Here is a 21,566-nt window from a genome sequence, read left to right as displayed (position 1 = left end):
TGCCCTGCACGCCCCCAAACCCTGCCCTGCACGCCCCCAAACCCTGCCCCGCACGCCCCCAAACCCTGCCCCGCACGCCCCCAAACCCTGTCCCGCACGCCCCCAAACCCTGCCCCGCACGCCCCCAAACCCTGCCCCGCACGCCCCCAAACCCTGCCCCGCACGCCCCCAAACCCTGCCCCGCACGTCCCCAAACCCTGCCCCGCACGCCCCCAAACCCTGCCCCGCACGCCCCCAAACCCTGCCCCGCACGCCCCCAAACCCTGCCCCGCACGCCCCCAAACCCTGCCCCGCACGCCCCCAAACCCTGCCCCGCACGCCCCCAAACCCTGCCCCGCACACATTCAAAACCCTGCCCCGCACGCCCCCAAACCCTGCCCCACACACATTCAAAACCCTGCCCCGCACGCCTCCAAACCCTGCCCCGCACACCAAGGTCCGGGCTACCAACATATATCAGAAACAGCCAGGATCCTAACACTGACCCTTGGGGATTTCCACCCCTAGTCCGAAAAACATCCACCAACCACTACTCTCTGCTTCCTGTCACTCCGCCAACCTGGCATCCTTGCTGCCATTGTTTTCCCCCCACCCCCACCCCATGAAGCATAACCCCGCCCTCAAGTCTGCCCACCAAATGCTCTTGGGAAACCCAAGTCCACCACAGCAACAGCACCACCCCAATCAACACTCCCTGACACCTCATCATAAGCCAAATACCACCCGCCCTCCACAAATCCGTGCTGCCCCCCCCAACCAACCTGCATCTGTCCAGATGACGACCACTTCTGTTAAGAGTCATCTCCTCCAGAACCTTCCCCACCACTGAGGTCAAACCGACTGGCCCATGGCCACTGGGCCCATTGTTTGACCTTGACCTGAACCATTAATTCTGTTTCTCTCTCCACAGATGCTGCCAGACCTGCTGAGTAATCCTAGCATTTTCTGTTTTTATTTCAGATTTTCCAGAACCTGCAGTATTTTACTTTTGGTTAAATTAAAAGCTGAATCTGGGGATGAGTGAGGATTATCTGTGAGGTTTAAGACTGGCCCTGTGCACCCTGCCTTTAATCTACTCCATCTGAGATATCTGTGCTCTCCAATACTGGCCTCTTGAGGATCCCTGTCATTAATCACTCCACGGAATTCCCTCCCTAAACCTCTCTACCTCTCCTCCTTTAAGACACTCCTTAAAACTTACCTCTGTGACCAAGACTTTGGTTAGCTGCCTGAATATCTCCTTATGTGGGTCGGTGTTATATTTTGTTTGATAAAGGAAGGTAGAGAGAAAGCGGGGAATTATAGACCAGTTGGCCTGATGTCGGTAGTGGGGAGAATTCTAGAGTCCGTTATCAAAGATTTTATAGCAGAGCACTTGGAGAACAGTGGTAGAATCGGACAGATTTACGAAAAGGAAATCATGCTTGACAAATCTACTAGAATCCTTCGAGAATGTAACTAGCAGAGTTGATGAGGGGGAGCCAGTGGACGTGGTTTATTTGGACTTTCAGAAGGCTTTCGACAAAGTCCCACATAAGAGATTAGCATGTAAAATTAAAGCGCATGGGATTGGGGGTAGTGTATTGCGATGGATAGAAAATTGGTTGGCGGACAGGAAACAAAGAGTAGGGATAAATGGGTATTTTTCCGAATGGCAGGCAGTGACTAGTGGGGTACCGCAGGGATCGGTGCTAGGACCTCAGCTATTCACAATATATATTAATGATTTAGATGAGAGAACTAAATGTAATATCTCCAAATTTGCAGATGACACAAAACTGGGTGGGAGGGTGAGTTGTGAGGAGGATGCAGAGAGGCTTCAGGATGATTTGGACAAGTTGAGTGAGTGGGCAAATGCATGGCAGATGCAGTATAATGTGGATAAATGTGAGGTTATCCACTTTGGTAGCAAGAACAGGAAGCCAGGTGTTCTTGTACACGAGTCGCTGAAGGTAAGCATGCAGGTGCAACAGGTGGTAAAAAAGGCAAATGGTATGTTGGCCTTCATAGCGAGAGGATTTGAGTACAGGAGCAGGGATGTCTTGCTGCAATTATACAGGGCCTTGGTGAGGTCACACCTGGAATATTTTTTTTTTAGAATATTACAGCGCAGTACAGGCCCTTCGGCCCTCTATGTTGCGCCGACCTGTGAAACCATCTGACCTACACTATTCCATTTTCATCCATATGTCTATCCAATGACCACTTAAATGCCCTTAAAGTTGGTGAGTCTACTACTGTTGCAGGCAGGGCGTTCCACGCCCCTACTACTCTCTGAGTAAAGAAACTACCTCTGACATCTGTCCTATATCTATCACCCCTCAACTTAAAGCTATGTCCCCTCGTGTTTTCCATCACCATCCGAGGAAAAAGACTCTCACTATCCACCCTATCTAACCCTCTGATTATCTTATATGTCTCTATCAAGTCACCTCTCCTCCTACTCCTCTCTAACGAAAACAACCTCAAGTCCCTCAGCCTTTCCTCGTAAGACCTTCCCTCCATACCAGGCAACATCCTAGTAAATCTCCTCTGCACCCTTTCCATAGCTTCCACATCCTTCCTATTAAGCGGTGACCAGAACTGCACGCAATACTCCAGGTGCGGTCTCACCAGAGTTTTGTACAGCTGCAGCATGACATCGTGGCTCTGAAACTCGATCCCCCTACTAATAAAAGCTAACACACCATATGCCTTCTTAACAGCCCTATTAACCTGGGTAGCAACCTTCAGGGATTTATGCACCTGGACACCAAGATCTCTCTGTTCATCTACACTACCAAGAATCTTCCCATTAGCCCAGTACTCTGCATTCCTGTTACTCCTTCCAAAGTGAATCACCTTGCACTTTTCCGCATTAAACTCCATTTGCCATCTCTCAGCCCAGCTCTGCAGCCTATCTATGTCCCTCTGTACCCTACAACATCCTTCGGCACTATCCACAACTCCGCCGACCTTAGTGTCATCCGCAAATTTACTAACCCACCCTTCTACACCCTCTTCCAGGTCATTTATAAAAATGACAAACAGCAGTGGCCCCAAAACAGATCCTTGCGGTACACCACTAGTAACTAAACTCCAGGATGAACATTTGCCATCAACCACCACCTTCTGTCTTCTTTCAGCTAGCCAATTTCTGATCCAAAGCTCTAAATCACCTTCAACCCCATACTTCCGTATTTTTTTCAATAGCCTACCATGGGGAACCTTATCAAACGCCTTACTGAAATCCATATACACCACATCCACTGCTTTACCCTGGTCACCTTCTCGAAAAACTCAATAAGGTTTGTGAGGCACGACCTACCCGTCACAAAACCGTGCTGACTATCGCTAATTAACTTATTCTTTTCAAGATGATTATACATCCTGTCTCTTATAACCTTTTCCAACATTTTACCCACAACCGAAATAAGGCTCACAGGTCTATAATTACCAGGGCTGTCTCTACTCCCCTTCTTGAACAAGGGGACAACATTTGCTATCCTCCAGTCTTCCGGCACTATTCCTGTCGACAATGACGACATAAAGATCAAGGACAAAGGCTCTGCAATCTCCTCCTTAGCTTCCCAGAGAATCCTAGGATAAACCCCATCTGGCCCAGGGGACTTATCTATTTTCACACTTTCCAAAATTGATAACACCTCCTCCTTGTGAACCTCAATCCCATCTAGCCTAGTAGCCTGAGTCTCAGTATTCTCCTTGACAACATTTTCTTTCTCTACTGTAAATACTGACGCAAAATATTCATTTAACACTTCCCCTATCTCCTCTGATTCCACACACAACTTCCCACTACTATCCTTGATTGGCCCTAATCTAACTCTAGTCATTCTTTTATTCCTGATATACCTATAGAAAGCCTTAGGGTTTTCCCTGATCCTATCCGCCAATGACTTCTCGTGTCCTCTCCTTGCTCTTCTTAGCTCTCCCTTTAGATCCTTCCTGGCTAGCTTATAACTCTCAAGCGCCCTAACTGAGCCTTCACGTCTCATCCTAACATAAGCCGCCTTCTTCCTCTTGACAAGCACTTCAACTTCTTTAGTAAACCACGGCTCCCTCGCTCGACAACTTCCTCCCTGCCTCACAGGTACATACTTATCAAGGACACGCAGTAGCTGCTCTTTGAATAAGCTCCACATTTCGATTGTTCCCATCCCCTGCAGTTTCCTTCCCCATCCTACGCATCCTAAATCTTGCCTAATCGCATCATAATTTCCTTTCCCCCAGCTATAATTCTTGCCCTGCGGTATATACCTGTCTCTGCCCATCGCTAAGGTAAACCTAACCGAAATATGATCACTATCACCAAAGTGCTCACCTACATCTAAATCTAACACCTGGCCGGGTTCATTACCCAGTACCAAATCCAATGTGGCATCGCCCCTGGTTGGCCTGTCTACATACTGTGTCAGAAAACCCTCCTGCACACACTGGAGTTTGTGCAGTTTTGGTCTCCTTATCTGAGGAAGGATGTTCTTGCTATAGAGGGAATGCAGCGAAGGTTCACCAGACTGCTTCCTGGGATGGCGGGACTGACGTATGAGGAGAGATTGAGTCGGTTAGGTTTATATTCGCTGGAGTTCAGAAGAGTGAGGGGGGATCTCACAGAAACCTGTAAAATTCTAACAGGACTTGACAGGGTAGATGCAGGAAGGATGTTCACGATGGTGGGAGAGTCCAGAACCAGGGAGTCATAGTCTAAGGATACGGGGTAAACCTTTCAGGACTGTGATGAGGAGAAATTTCTTCACCCAGAGAGTGGTGAGCCTGTGGAATTCGCTACCACAGAAAGCAGTTGAGGCCAAAACATTGTATGTTTTCAAGAAGGAGTTAGATATAGCTCTTGGGTCTAAAGGGATCAAAGGGTATGGGGCGAAAACGGGAACAGGTTACTGAGTTGGATGATCAGCCATGATCATAATGAATGGCGAAGCAGGCTCGAAGGGCCGAATGGCCTACTCCTGCTCCTATTTTCGATGTTTCTATGTAATGCTGTGAAGTGCAATGGTACGCTTTATTACGTTAAAGACGCTATGTAAATACAAGTTGTTGCCTAATAATGAAAGAGTTAGCACATTGGCCCAGGGGCTGTTGTATTTGTGTATGGTGTGTGAGGCTAAAGCGTGACTTTGGGCTGAATCTTCAAACAACAAGGATCGCTTCGCAGCCAAACCTGTGCTTGTCCTTGCGTAACATCTACTACAACCACTCCTGCTATTGGAGATCACAGGGCCATGATTGGGAACTGGATCCCTGGCTGACTTGTAATTATTTTTGGTTGTGAGCATCCCTGACAAGGCCAGCATTTATTGTCCATCCCTAATTGTCCTTGAGAAGGTGGTGGTGAGCTGTCTTCTTGAATACAACAGAGTGGCTTGCTGGCCATTTCAGAGTGCATTTAAGAGTCAACCAATATTGCTGTAGGTCTGGAGTCACATATAGTCCACAGAAGGGATGGCAGATTTCCTTCCCTAAAGGTCATTAGTTAACGAGATGAGTTTTTAATGACAATCTGATAGTTTCATGGTCACCATTATTGATGCTTGCTTTTTATTCCAAATTCCCCAGCTGCTGTGATGAGATTTAAACTCGTGTCTGGATTGTTGGTCCAGATTCCTGGATTACTAGTCCAGTAATGTAACCACCAGTTCCCCTCTCTCTAGCCCAGGCGCACTCAAACCATCTCTGGGTGTGATCACCCAGCTCAGCACAGGCTGGGTATTGAACTTGTGATTTCCCAGCCTGCATAGCTCTGTACCACGCTGGGCTTACCCAATAGGAGCTGCCAAGGGAGCTTGAACTGGAGCATGGGCTCAGGCTGATCAAACTTTCTATTGTCTTAACACAGGCACAGTTCTCTTAGACTTGGACCAGAAGAGTTTGCCGGGGATTGCACATCAAGTGGTCGAACAGATGATCATCTCTGACCAGATCAAAGCTGAAGATCGAGCCAACGTGCTGCGGGCGCTGCTCCTCAAACACAGGTAGAGCAAGCGAGGGAGGTGCTTAATCTGCGGGAGCAGGGCTCCTCTGCTTCCAGAGAGAGGAACATCCTTTCCTTCAGATGTTTTTTAGTAAAATGTTTTAACAGTTTACAGATCAAAGTCTGCACTGGCATAACGTTGTGAAATATTCCCAAAGTGTCGGGAAGGGTGGGGTTGGGTTGGGAGGGAAGTGTTAGGAGAGGGGTGGTTTTGGAAGACTGTATGTTGATATCCCTGGTGATGGTCAGATTTCTTCTGTCCAGTAGGTGTAGCAAAATAATGAAATCTTTCTTTCTGTGGTCTCACACCTCCAAATCTCCGTCACCTTCTCCAATGCTAAGCTCCTCACACCTCCCCAGCTAATAGAAACATTTAGCCCCTCGAGCCTGTTCCGACATAGAAACTGATATGGTGATATTTTCAAAGGGGCCCACATTGCTCCTGACCACCCTCCTTTTCCAAATATAAATGTAAGAATTTTTTTTGTTGATTTGTAACCTCCCCAAGCCCTCGACCTTCCCTTCCCGATCTCAGTAACCTCTTACAGCCCTCGCTCCTCCCTATCTCTAACGTCCCCCAGCCCTAGACCCCTCCCCTTCCCGATCTCAGTAACCTCTTACAGCCCTCACCCCTCCCTATCTCTAACTTCCCTAGCCCTAAAACTCTCCCCTCTCCTTATCACTGAAACCTCCTCCAGCCCTTGCTCTTTGAGGGGGATGGTAGCATAGTGGTAATATTACTGAATTAGTAATCTAGCATGACGAATGTTCCGGAGACATGAATTCAGATCTCATCACAGCAACTGGGGGAACGTAAATTCGATCAATTCATAAATCTGGAATAAAAAGCTAGTCTCAGTAATGATCACGAAACGACCGGATTGTCTTCAAAACCCATCTGGTTCACTAATTTTTTTTTCATTCATTCATGGGATGTGGGCGTCGCTGGCCAGGACAGCATTTATTGCCCATCCCTAATTGCCCTTGAGAAGGTGGTGGTGAGCTGCCTTCTTGAACCACTGCAGTCCTTGTGTGGTAGGTACACCCACAGTGCTGTTAGGAAGGGAGTTCCAGGATTTTGACCCAGTGACAGTGAAGGAAGGGCGATATAGTTCCAAGTCAGGATGGTGTGGTACTTGGAGGGGAACTTGCAGGTTCCCATGCATTTGCTGCCCTTGTCCTTCTAGGTGCTGGAGGCCGCGGGTTTGGAAGGTGCTGTCTAAGGAGCCTTGGTGCATTGCTGCAGTGCATCTTGTAGATGGTACACACTGCTGCCACTGTGCGTCGGTGGTGGAGGGGTGAATGTTTGTAGATGGGGTGCCAGTCATGCGGGCTGCTTTGTCCTGGATGGTTTTGAGCTTTTTGAGTGTTGTTGGAGCTGCACCCATCCAGGCAAGTGGAGAATATTCCATCACATTCCTGACTTGTGCCTTGTAGATGGTGGACAGGCTTTGGGGAGTCAGGAGGTGAGGTACTTGCTGCAGGATTCCTAGCCTCTGACCCGCTCCTGTAGCCACGGTATTTATATGGCTACTCCAGTTCAGTTTCTGGTCAAGGGTAACCCCTAGGATGTTGATAGTGGGGGATTTAGCGATCGTAATGCCATTGAATGTCAAGGGGAGATGTTTAGATTCTCTCTTGTTGGAGATGATCATTGCCCGGCACTTGTGTGGCGCAAATGTTACTTGCCACTTATCAGCCCAAGCCTGGATATTGTCCAGGTCTTGCTGCATTTCTACACAGAATGCTTCAGTATCTGAGGAGTCACTAATGGTGCTGAACATTGTGCAATCATCAGCGAACATGCCCACTTCTGACCTTATGATTGAAGGAAGGTCATTGATGAAGCAGCTGGGTTTTTACAACAATCAACAATGGTTTCATGGTCACCATTAGATTGTGGTTGAGTACAATTCTGCTGCTGCTGATGGCCCACAGTGCCTCATGAATGCTCAGTTTTGTATTGTTAGATCTGTTCAAAATCTATCCCATTTAGCCATGGTGGTAATGCCACACAATACGATGGAGAGTATCCTCAATGTGAAGATGGGACTTTGTCTCCACAAGGACTATGCAGAGCTTAGAACTGATCCATTGGTTATGGGATTGCTTAGCTCTGTCTATTGCATGCTGCTTACGCTGTGTGGCATGCAAGTAGTCCTGTGTTGTAGCTTCACCAGGTTGACACCTCATTTTGAGGTATGCCTGGTGCTGCTCCTAGCATGCCCTCCTGCTTTATTTGTTGAACCAGGGTTGATCCCCCAGCTTGATGGTAATGGTAGAGTGGGGGATATGCCGGGCCATGAGGTTACAGATTGTAGTTGAGTACAATTCTGCTGCTGATGGCCCACAGCACCTCATGGATGCCCAGTTTTGCATTGCTGGATCTGTTGGAAATCTATCCCATTTAGCACGGTGATAGTGCCACACAACAATGTGGTTGATTCTTACCTACCCTCTGAAATGTCTTAGCAAGCCACTGACTTTCAAACTGCGACAGAACATTTGTGTAAGAATAGAAGTGGATGGACCACCAGGCATCAACTTAAGCACTGGAAACAACAAAGGGGCAAGCTGCCCAGTTAACCCTGCAAAACAGTGGGAAACATTTAAAGAAACAATTCAAAATGTTCAACAAAAATACGTTGCATTGAAAAACAAGCGAGTAAGATCCATCCGTGGCTTACTAAGGAAGTTAAGGTCAGTATTAGATTAAAATAAGAGTTTTATAATGTTGCAAAGAATAGTAGTAAGCCTGAGGATTGGGAGTGTTCTAGAAACCAGCAAAGGACCACCAAAAAGTTGATGACAAGGGAAAAAAACATAATTTGAGAGTAAACTAACCAGGAAAGTATATAAAAAGGAAGACAGTAGCTAAAGTAAACTTTATAGAGTCATAAGCCATTCGGCCCATCAAGTCCATGCAGTCAGGCCCACTCCTTGGTTCGATCCCTGTAGCCCTGCAAATCTATTTCAAGTGGCCATCCAACCTCCTCATGAAATCAGTGGTTGTCTCCGCTTCCACCACCCTTGTCGGCAGTGAGTTCCAGGTCATTACCATCCTAATGCGTAAAAACATCCTCACATTCCCCCTGCATCATTTGCCCAAAACCTTGTTACCGTCGAAGCAGAGGCAGGAGAAATTATCATGGGGAACTGGTGGAGACATTGAATAAATATTCTGTGTCTCTCTTCACAGTAGAAGGCACAAGTTACATACCAGAAAGAGACAGTAACCTGGGTGCTAATAAGAGTGAGGAAATTAAAGTAAATAATATCAGTAGAGAAAAAGTACTGGAGAAACTCAAGGGACTAAAATCTGACAAATCCTCAGGACCTGATGGCCTACCTCCTAGGATTCTAAAAGAGATAGCTGCAGAGATAGTGGATGCGCTAGCTATGATTTTCCAAAATTCCCTAGATGCTGGAATGGTCAGCAGATTGGAAGTTAGCAAATGTAACACCGCTATTCAAGAAAGGAGAGAGAGAGAGAAAACAGGGAACCACAGGCCAGTTAGCCTGACATCAGTCATTGGGAAAGTGCTGAAATCTATTATTAAGGACATCTTAACAATGCACTTAAAAAAGCACAGTATGATTAAAACAAGTCAACATGGTTATATGAAAAGAAAATCCTGTCTGACAAATCTATTGGAGTTTTTTGAAGATGTAATTAGTAGGGTAGATAAAGGGGAACCAGCAGATGTAGTATATCTGGATTTCCGAAAGGCAGTTGAGAAGGTGCCACACAAAAGGTTAATAGGGCTCATGGAGTTGAGGGTAGTTTATTAGCATGGATAGAGAATTGGTTAATGGGCAGGAAGCAGAGCGTAGGAATAAACAGGGCATTTTCAAGTTGGCAAGCTGTGACTAGTGGAGTGCTGCAAGGATCAGTGCTGAGGCCTCAGCTATTTACAATCTATGTTAATGACTTAGACGAAGAGACAGAGTAATGCATCTAAGTTTGCTGACGATACAAAGCTGGGTAGAAATGCAAGTTGTCAGGAGGACACAAAGAGGCTGCAAAGAGATATAGACAGGTTAAGTGAGTGGGCAACAAGGTGGCAGATGGAGTATAATGTGGGGAAGTGTGAGATTATTCACTTTAGTTGTAAGAATAGAAAAGCAGAATATTTTTTAAAAGGTGTGAAACTTGTAAATAAAACCAAAATACTGCAGATGCTGGGAATCTGAAATAAAAAGTGCTGGAAATACTCAGGTCTGGTGGAGAGAGAAACAAAGTTAATGTTTCGAGTCAAGATATGACTCTTCATTAGAACTGAAGCAAGATAGAAATGTCATTTCTACCTTCCTTTGGTTCTGAAAAAGTTATATCTGACTTGAAACGTAAACTGTGAAACTTGTAGATGTTGATGTTCAGAGGGACTTGGGTATACTCGTACAAATAACACAAAAAGTTAGCATGCAGGTTCAGCAAGGAATTAGGAAAGCAAATGGCATTTTGGCCTTTATTACAAGGGGATTAGAGAACATGAATAGAAAAGTCTTGCTGCAATTCTACAGGGCTTTAATGAGACCCTTAAAGAAAAAGGATGGGACCAACAAATCCAGAGCCCCATGGATGTCAAGCTGCTTAAAAGAAAAAAAAGGGAAGACAGATGACAGATACCGAGGGTTCGATACCGCAGAAAACCTAGAGGAGTATAAAAAGTGTAGAAGTGAAATTAAAAAGGAAATTAGGAAAGCAGAGAGAAGACATGAGAAAATATTGGCAAGTAAAATCAAGGAAAACCCAAAGATTTTTTATAAATACATAAAGAGCAAGAGGATAACTAAAGAAAGAGTAGGCTCTATTAGGGACCATAAGGATAACCTGCATGTGGAGGCAGAGGACGTGGGTATGGTTTTTAATAAATACTTTGTGCCTGTTTTCACAAAAGAGAGGGAAGATACAGACATTGCAATCAGGAAGGAGAAGTGTGAAATATTGGATGAAATTAACATAGTAAGAGAGAAGGTATAAAGGGCTTTAACATCTTTGAAAGTGGATAAATCACCAGGCCCAGATGAAATGTATCCTAATCTGTTAAGGGCAGCAAGAGAAGCAATAGCAGTCTCTGACCATCGTCTTCCATTCTTCTCTGGCTACAGGTGTGGTGCCAGAGGACTGGAAGACAGCTTACGTTGTACCATTGTTTAAAAAGGGAGAAAGGGATAGACCAAATAATTACAGGCCAGTCAACCTAACCTCGGTGGTGGGAAAATCAGTGGAAAAAATTCTGAGGGGCAGGATAAATCTTCATTTCGAAAGACACAGATTATTGAAAGACAGTCAGCATGGATTTGCGAAGGGAAGGTCATGTCTGACTAATGTAACTGCATTTTTTGAGGAGGTAACCAGGAGGGTCGATGAGGGTAGTGCATTTGATGTGGTCTGTACGGATTTTAGCAAAGCTTTTGATAAAGTCCCAGATGACAGACTGGTCACAAAAATAAACTCCCATGGAATCCAAAGCTAAATGGCAAGTTGGATCCAAAGGGGAATGGTCGATGGGTGTTATTGTGACTGGAAGGCTGTTTCCTGCGGGGTTCTGTGGGCCTCAGTACTTGGTGCTGTGCTTTTTGTAATATAACAATGATTTGGACTTGAATGTAAGGGGTATGATAAGTTTGCAGCTGATACAAAAATTGGCTACATGGTTGATAATGAAGAAGAAAGCTGTGCAGGAAGATAGCAATGGACTAGTCAGGTGGGTGGAACAGTGGCAAATGGAGTTCAGTCTGGAGAAGTGTGAGGTAATGCATCTGGGGAAGGCTAACAAGGCAAGGGAATACACAATAAATCACCAAATTGTTACAGTGCAGAAGGAGGCCATTTGGCCCATTGTGTCTGCACTGGCTCTCCCTGGCCTTCTCTGCATAGCCCTATACATTCTTCCTTTTCATGTAACAATTCAGTTCCCTTTTGAATGCTTCGATTGAACCTGCCTCCACCACGCTCTCTGGCAGTACATTCCAGATTCTAACCACTCGCTGCCTGAAAATGTTTTTCCTCATGTCGCCATTTCTTCTTTTGCCAATTACCTTAAATCTGTGCCTCTGTTCTCGATCCTTCCACCAATGGGAACAGTTTCTCTCTATCTACTCTGTCCAGACCCCTCATGATTTTGAATACCTCGATCAAATCACCTCTCAGCCTTCTCTTCTCCAAGGAAAACAGTCCCAACTTCTCCAATCTATCTATGTAACCAAAGGTCCTCATCCCTGGAAACATTCTCGTGAACACCTTGGTTTAGGGGTCCATAATCGAGGGCATAGATTTAGGGCAAGTGGTAGGCGGCTCAGAGGGGATTCCAGGAGAAATGTTTTCACCCAGAGGGTGGTGGGGATCTGGAACTCACTGCCTGAAAGGTTGATAGAGGCAGAAACCCTGGTAACATTTATAATGAACTCTGGATGTACACTTGAAGTGTTGTAAACCACAAGGTTACGGACCAAGAGCGGGAAAGTGGGATTAGGCTGCATGGCTATGTGTCAGTTGGTGCGGACAGGATGGGCTGAATGGCCTCCTTCTGTGATGTATTCTAGGTATCAGATCCACCCAGTGTGTTACAGAGCCGTACAGAGCAGGCAATGCCTGGTTCCATCCCAGCTCTACACTGAGCCTGGGCAGTGCTGGGACAGAATGTCTACTGGGCTAAGGGAGATCACTCTCCGGACACACCTGCTGGACGGTGAGACAGTGGAGAAAGGAACACATTCAGCTGCGATGCCCCACTTGGTCAAATGGCCTACAGACACATGCTGCATGAGATCATCCCAATAAGTATTATATAAGTACCAGAGGAAGGGCAGTGATACTAGGGACTATTACAGTGCGCTCTTGACTGGGTTACTCCTTGCACCGTCGGTGAACTTGAGCTGATCCAAACTCTGGTGCCCGTCTCCTAAGTCTCACCAAGTCCTGTTCACCCATCATCCTCCAGGCTCGCTGACTACAGTGACTCTCAGTCTGGCAAAGCTTCCAATTTAAAATTCCCATACTCCTGTTCAGATCCTTCCAGGGCCTCACCCCTGCCTGTCTCTGTCACCTCCTTCAGCCCAAAAACCCTCCAAGAGTTCTGCACTCATCTAATTCTGGCCTCTTGTACATCGGCAGTTTTCATCGCTCCACCCTTGGAGGCCTGGCCTTTAGCTGTTTAGGACATAAGCTCTGGAATTCCCTCTGTAAACCTCTCCAACTCTCTTTCCTCCTTAAACCTCTCCAACTCTCTTTCCTCCTTAAACCTCTCCAACTCTCTTTCCTCCTTAAACCTCTCCAACTCTCTTTCCTCCTTAAACCTCTCCAACTCTCTTTCTTCCTTAAACCTCTCCAACTCTCTTTCCTCCTTAAACCTCTCCAACTCTCTTTCCTCCTTTAAGATAAAGAGAAAGAATTTGTGTTTCTGTAGCGCCTATCATGACCTCAGGGCTTTACAGCCATTGAAGTACTTTGCGAACTGTAGTCACTGTTCTAATGTAGGTGTCCCTTAAAAGCCATCTCTGACCAAGCTTCTGGTCACCTGGCTGTAATATCTCCATGTGTCTTGCTGTCATTTCTGTTTGATAATTGCTTTTGTAAAGCATCTTTGGATGTTTGGGCAGGAAGAAAAGAGATACAGAACCTTAGAAAATAGGTGACATGTTTAGAGAGAGGATCTGGATCGGCGCAGGCTTGGAGGGCCGAAGGGCCTGTTCCTGTGCTGTAATTATCTTTGTTCTTTGTTTCACTACAGTACAGGTGCCATATAAAATGGGCCGCATGGCCTTTTTCTGTGCTGCACAATTCTGTGTATTAAATGCAAGATGTTGAGCAGAAAGTCCGGGTGCCCTTCCAACTGTGACAGTGTGTTTGTGTGCCTTGTGCAGTGCGGAATGTATCGATCGATCTCGTAAGAACCCAGAAACTGTGGTGTTCTCTCAACCATCAGCTGGGAGGTGACAGAAACAAACTATCCTCTGAGAGAGGGCAGGAGTGAGAGGGGGGAAAACCAAATGAAAAGCTTAAACACTCCTCTGTTAATTTTAAAGCCACCCCAACAAGGACAAGGACTTCACATTCTCACGCAACATCTCAACATCAAGTCTGGGCTCGCTCATGTCCCACCATCACAGCCAGAACCACATCGCTCCGACCTCTGACCCCTCAGTCACCCAGCCACTGATGGAGGAGAATCCTGACACCGAGACCAAAGTGACAGTGGACAGCAGCGCTGAGGTCAGTTGGGCTTGGGGGACTTTCACTGTTTGTTGTGCCGAGGGCAGATATTTCACAGGTTAAAGCTTGTGGTTACTGAGACCACAGAGACTTGCTGGTGTGGAGGTGGATACAAGGCCACATTAATCCTGTCCACTCCTGGACAGTGGAGATCCATGAGGCTGTTGCCAGGAATGGAGAATTTCAGCTATGAGGAAAGATTGGATAGGCTGGGGTTGGTTTCTTTGGAACAGAGGCAGCTGAGTGAGATTTAATTGAGGTGTTTAAAATTATGAGTGGCCGAGATAGAGTGCAGAGGAAGGACCTATTTCCATTTGCAGAGAGATCAATAACCAAGGGACCTAGATTTCAAGTAATTGGTGGAAGGATTAAAGGGGAATTGAAGAGTAATTTTTTCACCCAGAGGGTGGTGAGGGTCTGGAACTCATGCCTGAAACGGTGGGAGAGACAGAAACCCTCATTGCAATTTTAAAAAAAACTTCAATACACATTTGAAGTGCCGTTGCCTACAAGACCAAGGGCTGGAATGTGGGATAGACTGGCACAAACAAGATGGGCTGAATGGCCTCCTGTGTCGTAAATTTCTGATTCCTAGAGTATAACAGGAACTTGGCCGTAAATGGTCATGCTCACTCGCACACGCTATCTCTCTCTTCCCATCCCGCACTCCCCCCCAACTCCCTCAATTCCCCTGTCCCCTACTCTCTCCCCTGATGCCTTGTCAATCTCTGCCAGTAACTAGTCTCTCTTCCCCCCCCTCACTCTGTCTCTCTTGTTCACGCTCAGTCTCACTGTTATGCCTCTCCCTCTCTCTTTGTCTCCCCTTTCCACTCTTTCTCCTGATATCTTGTCACACTCTGCCAATAACTGGTTTCTCCACTTCTTACAGAAGGACTATCCACTGTCTTCGCTCTGTCTTGCTGGCAAGCTCTCTCCCGCCCCTGCCCCCACTCTCGCCTGATAATGTCAGACTCTTCCTGTAACCACTTTCTCCACCTCTTACAGAAGGAATGTCCACTGTCTGCAGAGATGACTAGATCGAGGTCGAAGCATGAACTCAAGCTCCTGGAGAAAATCCCATGCAATGCAGAGGCCACCGTCGTACTCGTAGGTAAGAAACACATGTGCAATTATCTCCCATATTTATCCATTGACTGAACTGGCTTTTTCCAGCAATCGTGGCTTCTTGTTTTTAGTAATTGTCCCTTGTTCTGGAGCCAATTTCAGTGCATGACTGTCTTTTTTTATTTTGTTTTGTTCTGTTTTGTTTTATTTTTACCCCATTTCTTAATCATGGGCCTGTCTTAAACTTGTTTTTCTGTTTTTTGCTTTTGGCCAGAGCTGTTCATTGTTAACACACTCTCTGGACTAATGCTTTGTCTTTTCATACAACTGTTAGCATTCCCTTTGCCTTTGGTCCGTGACATCTTTGTTATTTATTCTCTCCTGCCCTCTGCCCTATCACACACCTTCCCCTTTGTTGTTCTTTCCTGCTCTTCACTTGTTCAAAGCCTATGACATTTCTCACCTTTGCCAGTTCTGATGAAGGGTCACTGACCTGAAACATTAACCCTGTTTCTCTCTCCACCGATGCTGTCAGACCTGCTGAGTATTTCCAGCACTTTCTGCCTCCACAAAAAGATTTCCTTTCTGTTCCTAATTAGTTGCACTATTCTGTTAACTGCCTTTTAACTCTTTGTATGTTAATAAAAAGATTTTGGATTCCCTTTTATATTATTCGCTAATCTTTTCTCATACTTGCTTTGCCCTTCTGAAATCTTTTTTCAGTTTCCCCCTGCATTCTATGTATGCTGCCTGGTTTTTGATTGTGTTCTATTCCTGACATTTGTCATAAATCTCCTTTTTCTGTTTTATATTAACCTTTATTTTCTCTGTCATCCAGGGTGCACTAGCTTTGGATCTCCCATCTTTCCTCCTTATGAGAACATGTTTGGTTTGTACCCAGGCTATTGCCTTTACTCTGTATCTAACCCCATGCTGTAGCTGGCCTGGGAGTGTTTGATGGGACAGTGTAGAGGGAGCTTTACTCTGTATCTAACCCTGTGCTGTCCCTGTCCTGGGAGTGTTTGATGGGGACAGTGTAGAGGGAGCTTTACTCTGTATCTAACCCCGTGCTGTACCTGTCCTGGGAGTGTTTGATGGGGACAGTGTAGAGGGAGCTTTACTCTGTATCTAACCCTGTCCTGGGAGTGTTTGATGGGCACAGTGTAGAGGGAGCTTTACTCTGTATCTAACCCTGTCCTGGGAGTGTTTGATGGGGACAGTGTAGAGGGAGCTTTACTCTGTATCTAACCCCGTGCTGTACCTGGCCTGGGAGTGTTTGATGGGGACAGTGTAGAGGGAGCTTTACTCTGTATCTAACCCTGTGCTGTCCCTGTCCTGGGAGTGTTTGATGGGGACAGTGTAGAGCAGGGTTGTCCAACCTTTTGGCGTGGGGGGCCACATTACAATTTTTTTCTTAAATGGGGGGCCGGTGAGACAATTTCAGAACGATACAGGCATTAAAATTTACCTTGCTATCAATGAAAACAACAACAAATGTGCATTTTGCGAAGAAGCTTGAAATGAGAAGATTAAGGCGTTTGATAAAGTTCCCCATGGTAGGCTATTGCAGAAAATACAGAAGTATGGGATTGAAGGTGATTTAGTGCTTTGGATCAGAAATTGGCGAGCTGAAAGAAGACAGAGGGTGGTGGTTGATGGTAAATGTTCATCCTGGAGTTTAGTTACTAGTGGTGTACCGCAAGGATCTGTTTTGGGGCCACTGCTGTTTGTCATTTTTATAAATGACCTGGATGAGGGTGTAGAAGGGTGGGTTAGTAAATTTGCGGATGACACGAAGGTCGGTGGAGTTGTGGATAGTGCCGAAGGATGTTGTAGGTTACACAGGGACATAGATAGGCTGCAGAGCTGGCAAATGGAGTTCAATGCGGAAAAGTGTGAGGTGATTCACTTCGGAAGGAGTAACAGGATTGCAGAATACTGGGCTAATGGGAAGATTCTTGGTAGTGTAGATGAGCAGAGAGATCTTGGTGTCCAGGTACATAGATCCCTGAAAGTTGCCACCCAGGTTAATAGGGCTGTTAAGAAGGCATATGGTATGTTAGCTTTTATTAGTAGGGGGATCGAGTTTCGGAGCCACGAGGTCATGCTGCAGCTGTACAAAACTCTGGTGCGGCCGCACCTGGAGTATTGCGTGCAGTTCTGGTCACCGCATTATAGGAAGGATGTGGAAGCTTTGGAAAAGGTGCAGAGGAGATTTACTAGGATGTTGCCTGGTATGGAGGGAAGGTCTTACGAGGAAAGACTCAGGGACTTGAGGTTGTTTTCGTTAGAGAGAAGGAGGAGGAGAGGAGACTTAATAGAGACATATAAGATAATCAGAGGGTTAGATAGGGTGGATAGTGAGAGCCTTTTTCCTCGGATGGTGATGGCAAACACGAGGGGACATAGCTTTAAGTTGAGGGGTGATAGATATAGGACAGATGTCTTTACACAGAGAGTAGTAGGGGCGTGGAACGCCCTGCCTGCAACAGTAGTAGACTCGCCAACTTTAAGGGCATTTAAGTGGTCATTGGATAGACATATGAATGAAAATGGAATAGTGTAGGTCAGACGGTTTCACAGGTCGGCGCAACATCGAGGGCCGAAGGGCCTGTACTGCGCTGTAATGTTCTATGTTCTATTTATTGACTTACTTTCTCATCACTATGTTTACATAGATTTAGTGAGCTATCTGGCATTTTGTAGCTTGCACATGTAGTCAATGTTTGACCGCACACTTCTTGTAGTGATGCGGATTATTCCAGATAGATGACCATCTGTCAGGAGTGATCTTGATCTCTCTGTGTTCCCCGCTCTCTGTGTAGTTGCCCCCACTCTCTGTGTCTCTGCCCATCTGTTCCCCCCTTTTCACTCTTAGTCCTCCCCCGACAACCTCCCCCCCCCCCCCCCGTGTCTGTCTCCTCTCTCCCTGTGTCCTTCCCTCTCTCTATCTCTCTCTCTGTCCCTATCCCCACTTGGCCCGCCCCTCTCTATCTCTCTCTTCTACCCCCCCCTCACTCTCTTCCCCGCTCTCTCTTCCCCGCTCTCTCTTCCCCACTCTCTTCCCCCCCACTCTCTTCCCCCCCACTCTCTTTCCAACACTCTCTTCCCCCCCACTCTCTTCCCCCCCACTCTCTTCCCCCCCACTCTCTTCCCCCCCACTCTCTTCCCCCCCACTCTCTTCCCCCCCACTCTCTTCCCCCCCACTCTCTTCCCCCCCACTCTCTTCCCCCCCACTCTCTTCCCCCCCACTCTCTTCCCCCCCACTCTCTTCCCCCCACTCTCTTCCCCCCCACTCTCTTCCCCCCCACTCTCTTCCCCCCCCCTCTCTTCCCCCCCCTCTCTTCCCCCCCTCTCTTCCCCCCCCCTCTCTTCCCCCCCTCTCTTCCCCCCCCTCTCTTCCCCCCCCTCTCTTCCCCCCTTCTCTTCCACCCCCTTCTCTCTCTCACTCCCCCTCTCTCTTCCACCCCCCTTCTCTTCCACCCCCCCCTCTCTCTTCCACCCCCCCTCTCTCTTCCACCCCCCCCTCTCTCTTCCACCCCCCCTCTCTCTTCCACCCCCCCTCTCTCCTCCACCCCCCCCTCTCTCTTCCAGCCCCCCTCTCTCTTCCAGCCCCCCCCCTCTCTTCCACCCCCCCCCTCTCTTCCACCCCCCCCCTCTCTTCCACCCCCCACCTCTCTTCCACCCCCCCTCTCTCTTCCACCCCCCCCTCTCTTCCACCCCCCTCTCCCTTCCAACCCCCTCTCTCTTCCAACCCCCTCTCTCTTCCAACCCCCTCTCTCTTCCACCCCCCCTCCTCTCTTGCACCCCCCCTCCTCTCTTGCACCCCCCCTCCTCTCTTGCACCCCCCCTCCTCTCTTGCACCCCCCCTCCTCTCTTGCACCCCCCCCCTCCTCTCTTCCACCCCCCTCCTCTCTTCCACCCCCCCCCCCTCTTCCACCCCCCCCCTCTTCCACGCCCTCCTTCTCTTCCAGCCCCTCTCTCTTGCACCCCCCCTCTCTCTTGCACCCCCCCTCTCTCTTCCACCCCCCTTTCTCTTCCTCCCCCCCTCTCTTCCACCCCCCCTCTCTTCCACCCCCCCTCTCTTCCACCCCCCCTCTCTTCCACCCCCCCTCTCTTCCACCCCCCCCTCTCTTCCGCCTCCCTCTCTTATCCACCCCCCTCTCTTTTCCACCCCCCTCTCTCTTCCACCCCCCTCTCTCTTCCACCCCCCCCCTCTCTTCCACCCCCCTCTCTCTTGCACCCCCCTCTCTCTTGCAACCCCCTCTCTCTTGCACCCCCCTCTCTCTTCCAACCCCTCCCTCTCTTCCAACCCCTCCCTCTCTTCCAACCCCTCCCTCTCTTCCAACCCCTCCCTCTCTTCCAACCCCTCCCTCTCTTCCAACCCCTCTCTCTCTTCCACCCCCCCTATCTCTTCCACCCCCCCTATCTCTTCCACCCCCCCTATCTCTTCCACCCCCCCTATCTCTTCCACCCCCCCTATCTCTTCCACCCCCCCTCGCCCTTCCACCCCCCCTCGCCCTTCCACCCCCCCTCGCCCTTCCACCCCCCCTCGCCCTTCCACCCCCCCTCGCCCTTCCACCCCCCCTCGCCCTTCCACCCCCCCTCGCCCTTCCACCCCCCCCTCTCTCTTCCACCCCCCCCTCTCTCTTCCACCCCCCCTCTCTCTTCCACCTCCCCTCTCTCTTCCACCCCCCCTCTCTTTTCCACCCCCACTCACTCTTCCACCAGCCCCTCTCTCTCTTCCACCAGCCCCTCTCTCTCTTCCACCACCCCCTCTCTCTCTTCCACCACTCCCTCTCTCTCTTCCACCCCCCTCTCTCTCTTCCACCCCCCTCTCTCTCTTCCACCCCCCTCTCTCTCTTCCACCCCCCCTCTCTCTCTTCCACCCCCCCTCTCTCTCTTCCACCCCCCTCTCTCTCTTCCACCCCCCTCTCTCTCTTCCACCCCCCTCTCTCTCTTCCACCCCCCCTCTCTCTCTTCCACCCCCCCTCTCTCTCTTCCACCCCCCCCTCTCTCTCTTCCACCCCCCCTCTCTCTCTTCCACCCCCCCCTCTCTCTCTTCCACCCCCCCCCCTCTCTCTCTTCCACCCCCCCTCTCTCTTCCACCCCCCCTCTCTCTTCCATCCCCCCTCTCTCTTCCACCCCCCCTCTCTCTTCCACCCCCCCTCTCTCTTCCAACCCCTCTCTCTCTTCCACCCCCCCTCTCTCTTCCACCCCCCCTCTCTCTTCCACCCCCCCTCTCTCTTCCAGCCCCCCCCTCTCTTCCAGCCCCCCCCTCTCTTCCACCCCCCCCTCTCTTCCACCCCCCTCTCTCTCTTCCACCCCCCTCTCTCTCTTCCACCCCCCTCTCTCTCTTCCACCCCCCTCTCTCTCTTCCACCCCCCTCTCTCTCTTCCACCCCCCTCTCTCTCTTCCACCCCCCCTCTCTCTTCCACCCCCCCTCTCTCTTCCACCCCCCCTCTCTCTTGCACCCCCCCCCCTCTCTCTTGCACCCCCCTCTCTCTTGCACCCCCCCCTCTCTCTTGCACCCCCCCCTCTCTCTTGCACCCCCCCCTCTCTCTTGCACCCCCCCCTCTCTCTTGCACCCCCCCCTCTCTCTTGCACCCCCCCCCCTCTCTCTTCCACCCCCCTCTCTCTTCCACCCCCCTCTCTCTTCCCCCCCCCTCTCTCTTCCCCCCCCCTCTCTCTTCCCCCCCCCTCTCTCTTCCCCCCCCCCTCTCTCTTCCCCCCCCCCCTCTCTCTTCCCCCCCCCCCTCTCTCTTCCAACCCCTCCCTCTCTTCCAACCCCTCTCTCTCTTCCACCCCCCCTATCTCTTCCACCCCCCCTATCTCTTCCACCCCCCTATCTCTTCCACCCCCCTATCTCTTCCACCCCCCTATCTCTTCCACCCCCCTATCTCTTCCACCCCCCTATCTCTTCCACCCCCCTATCTCTTCCACCCCCCTATCTCTTCCACCCCCCTATCTCTTCCACCCCCCTATCTCTTCCACCCCCCTCTCTCTTCCACCCCCCCTCTCTCTTCCACCCCCCCCTCTCTCTTCCACCCCCCCCTCTCTCTTCCACCCCCCCTCTCTCTTCCACCCCCCCTCTCTCTTCCACCCCCCCCTCTCTCTTCCACCCCCCCTCTCTTCCACCCCCCCTCTCTTCCACCCCCCCTCTCTTCCACCCCCCCTCTCTTCCACCCCCCCTCTCTTTTCCACCCCCCCTCTCTTTTCCACCACCCCTCTCTTTTCCACCCCCCCTCTCTTTTCCACCCCCACTCACTCTTCCACCAGCCCCTCTCTCTCTTCCAC

At 49.2% G+C, this 21,566-nt stretch overlaps 1 protein-coding gene across 10 annotated transcripts in view; it reads left to right on the top strand.

Annotated features, from left to right (window-relative positions):
• The window catches only part of LOC137369700 (anion exchange protein 2-like), a 405,213-nt gene that overhangs the window by 272,067 nt on the left and 111,580 nt on the right, over positions 1–21,566 (top strand). For all 10 annotated transcript variants that reach the window (XM_068031052.1, XM_068031042.1, XM_068031050.1 and 7 more), the window contains 3 exons: positions 5,852–5,987; positions 14,018–14,204; positions 15,210–15,315. In XM_068031052.1, coding sequence (XP_067887153.1) covers positions 5,852–5,987; positions 14,018–14,204; positions 15,210–15,315 — 429 coding nt within the window. The remainder of the gene's footprint in view (positions 1–5,851; positions 5,988–14,017; positions 14,205–15,209; positions 15,316–21,566) is intronic.

The sequence above is a fragment of the Heterodontus francisci genome, chromosome 5, assembly GCF_036365525.1.
Source record: "Heterodontus francisci isolate sHetFra1 chromosome 5, sHetFra1.hap1, whole genome shotgun sequence".
In the NCBI taxonomy this organism is placed as follows: Eukaryota; Metazoa; Chordata; class Chondrichthyes; order Heterodontiformes; family Heterodontidae; genus Heterodontus; species Heterodontus francisci.
The sequence above is the reverse complement of the archived record's forward strand: the minus strand, read 5'-3'. Positions and strand labels throughout refer to the sequence as shown.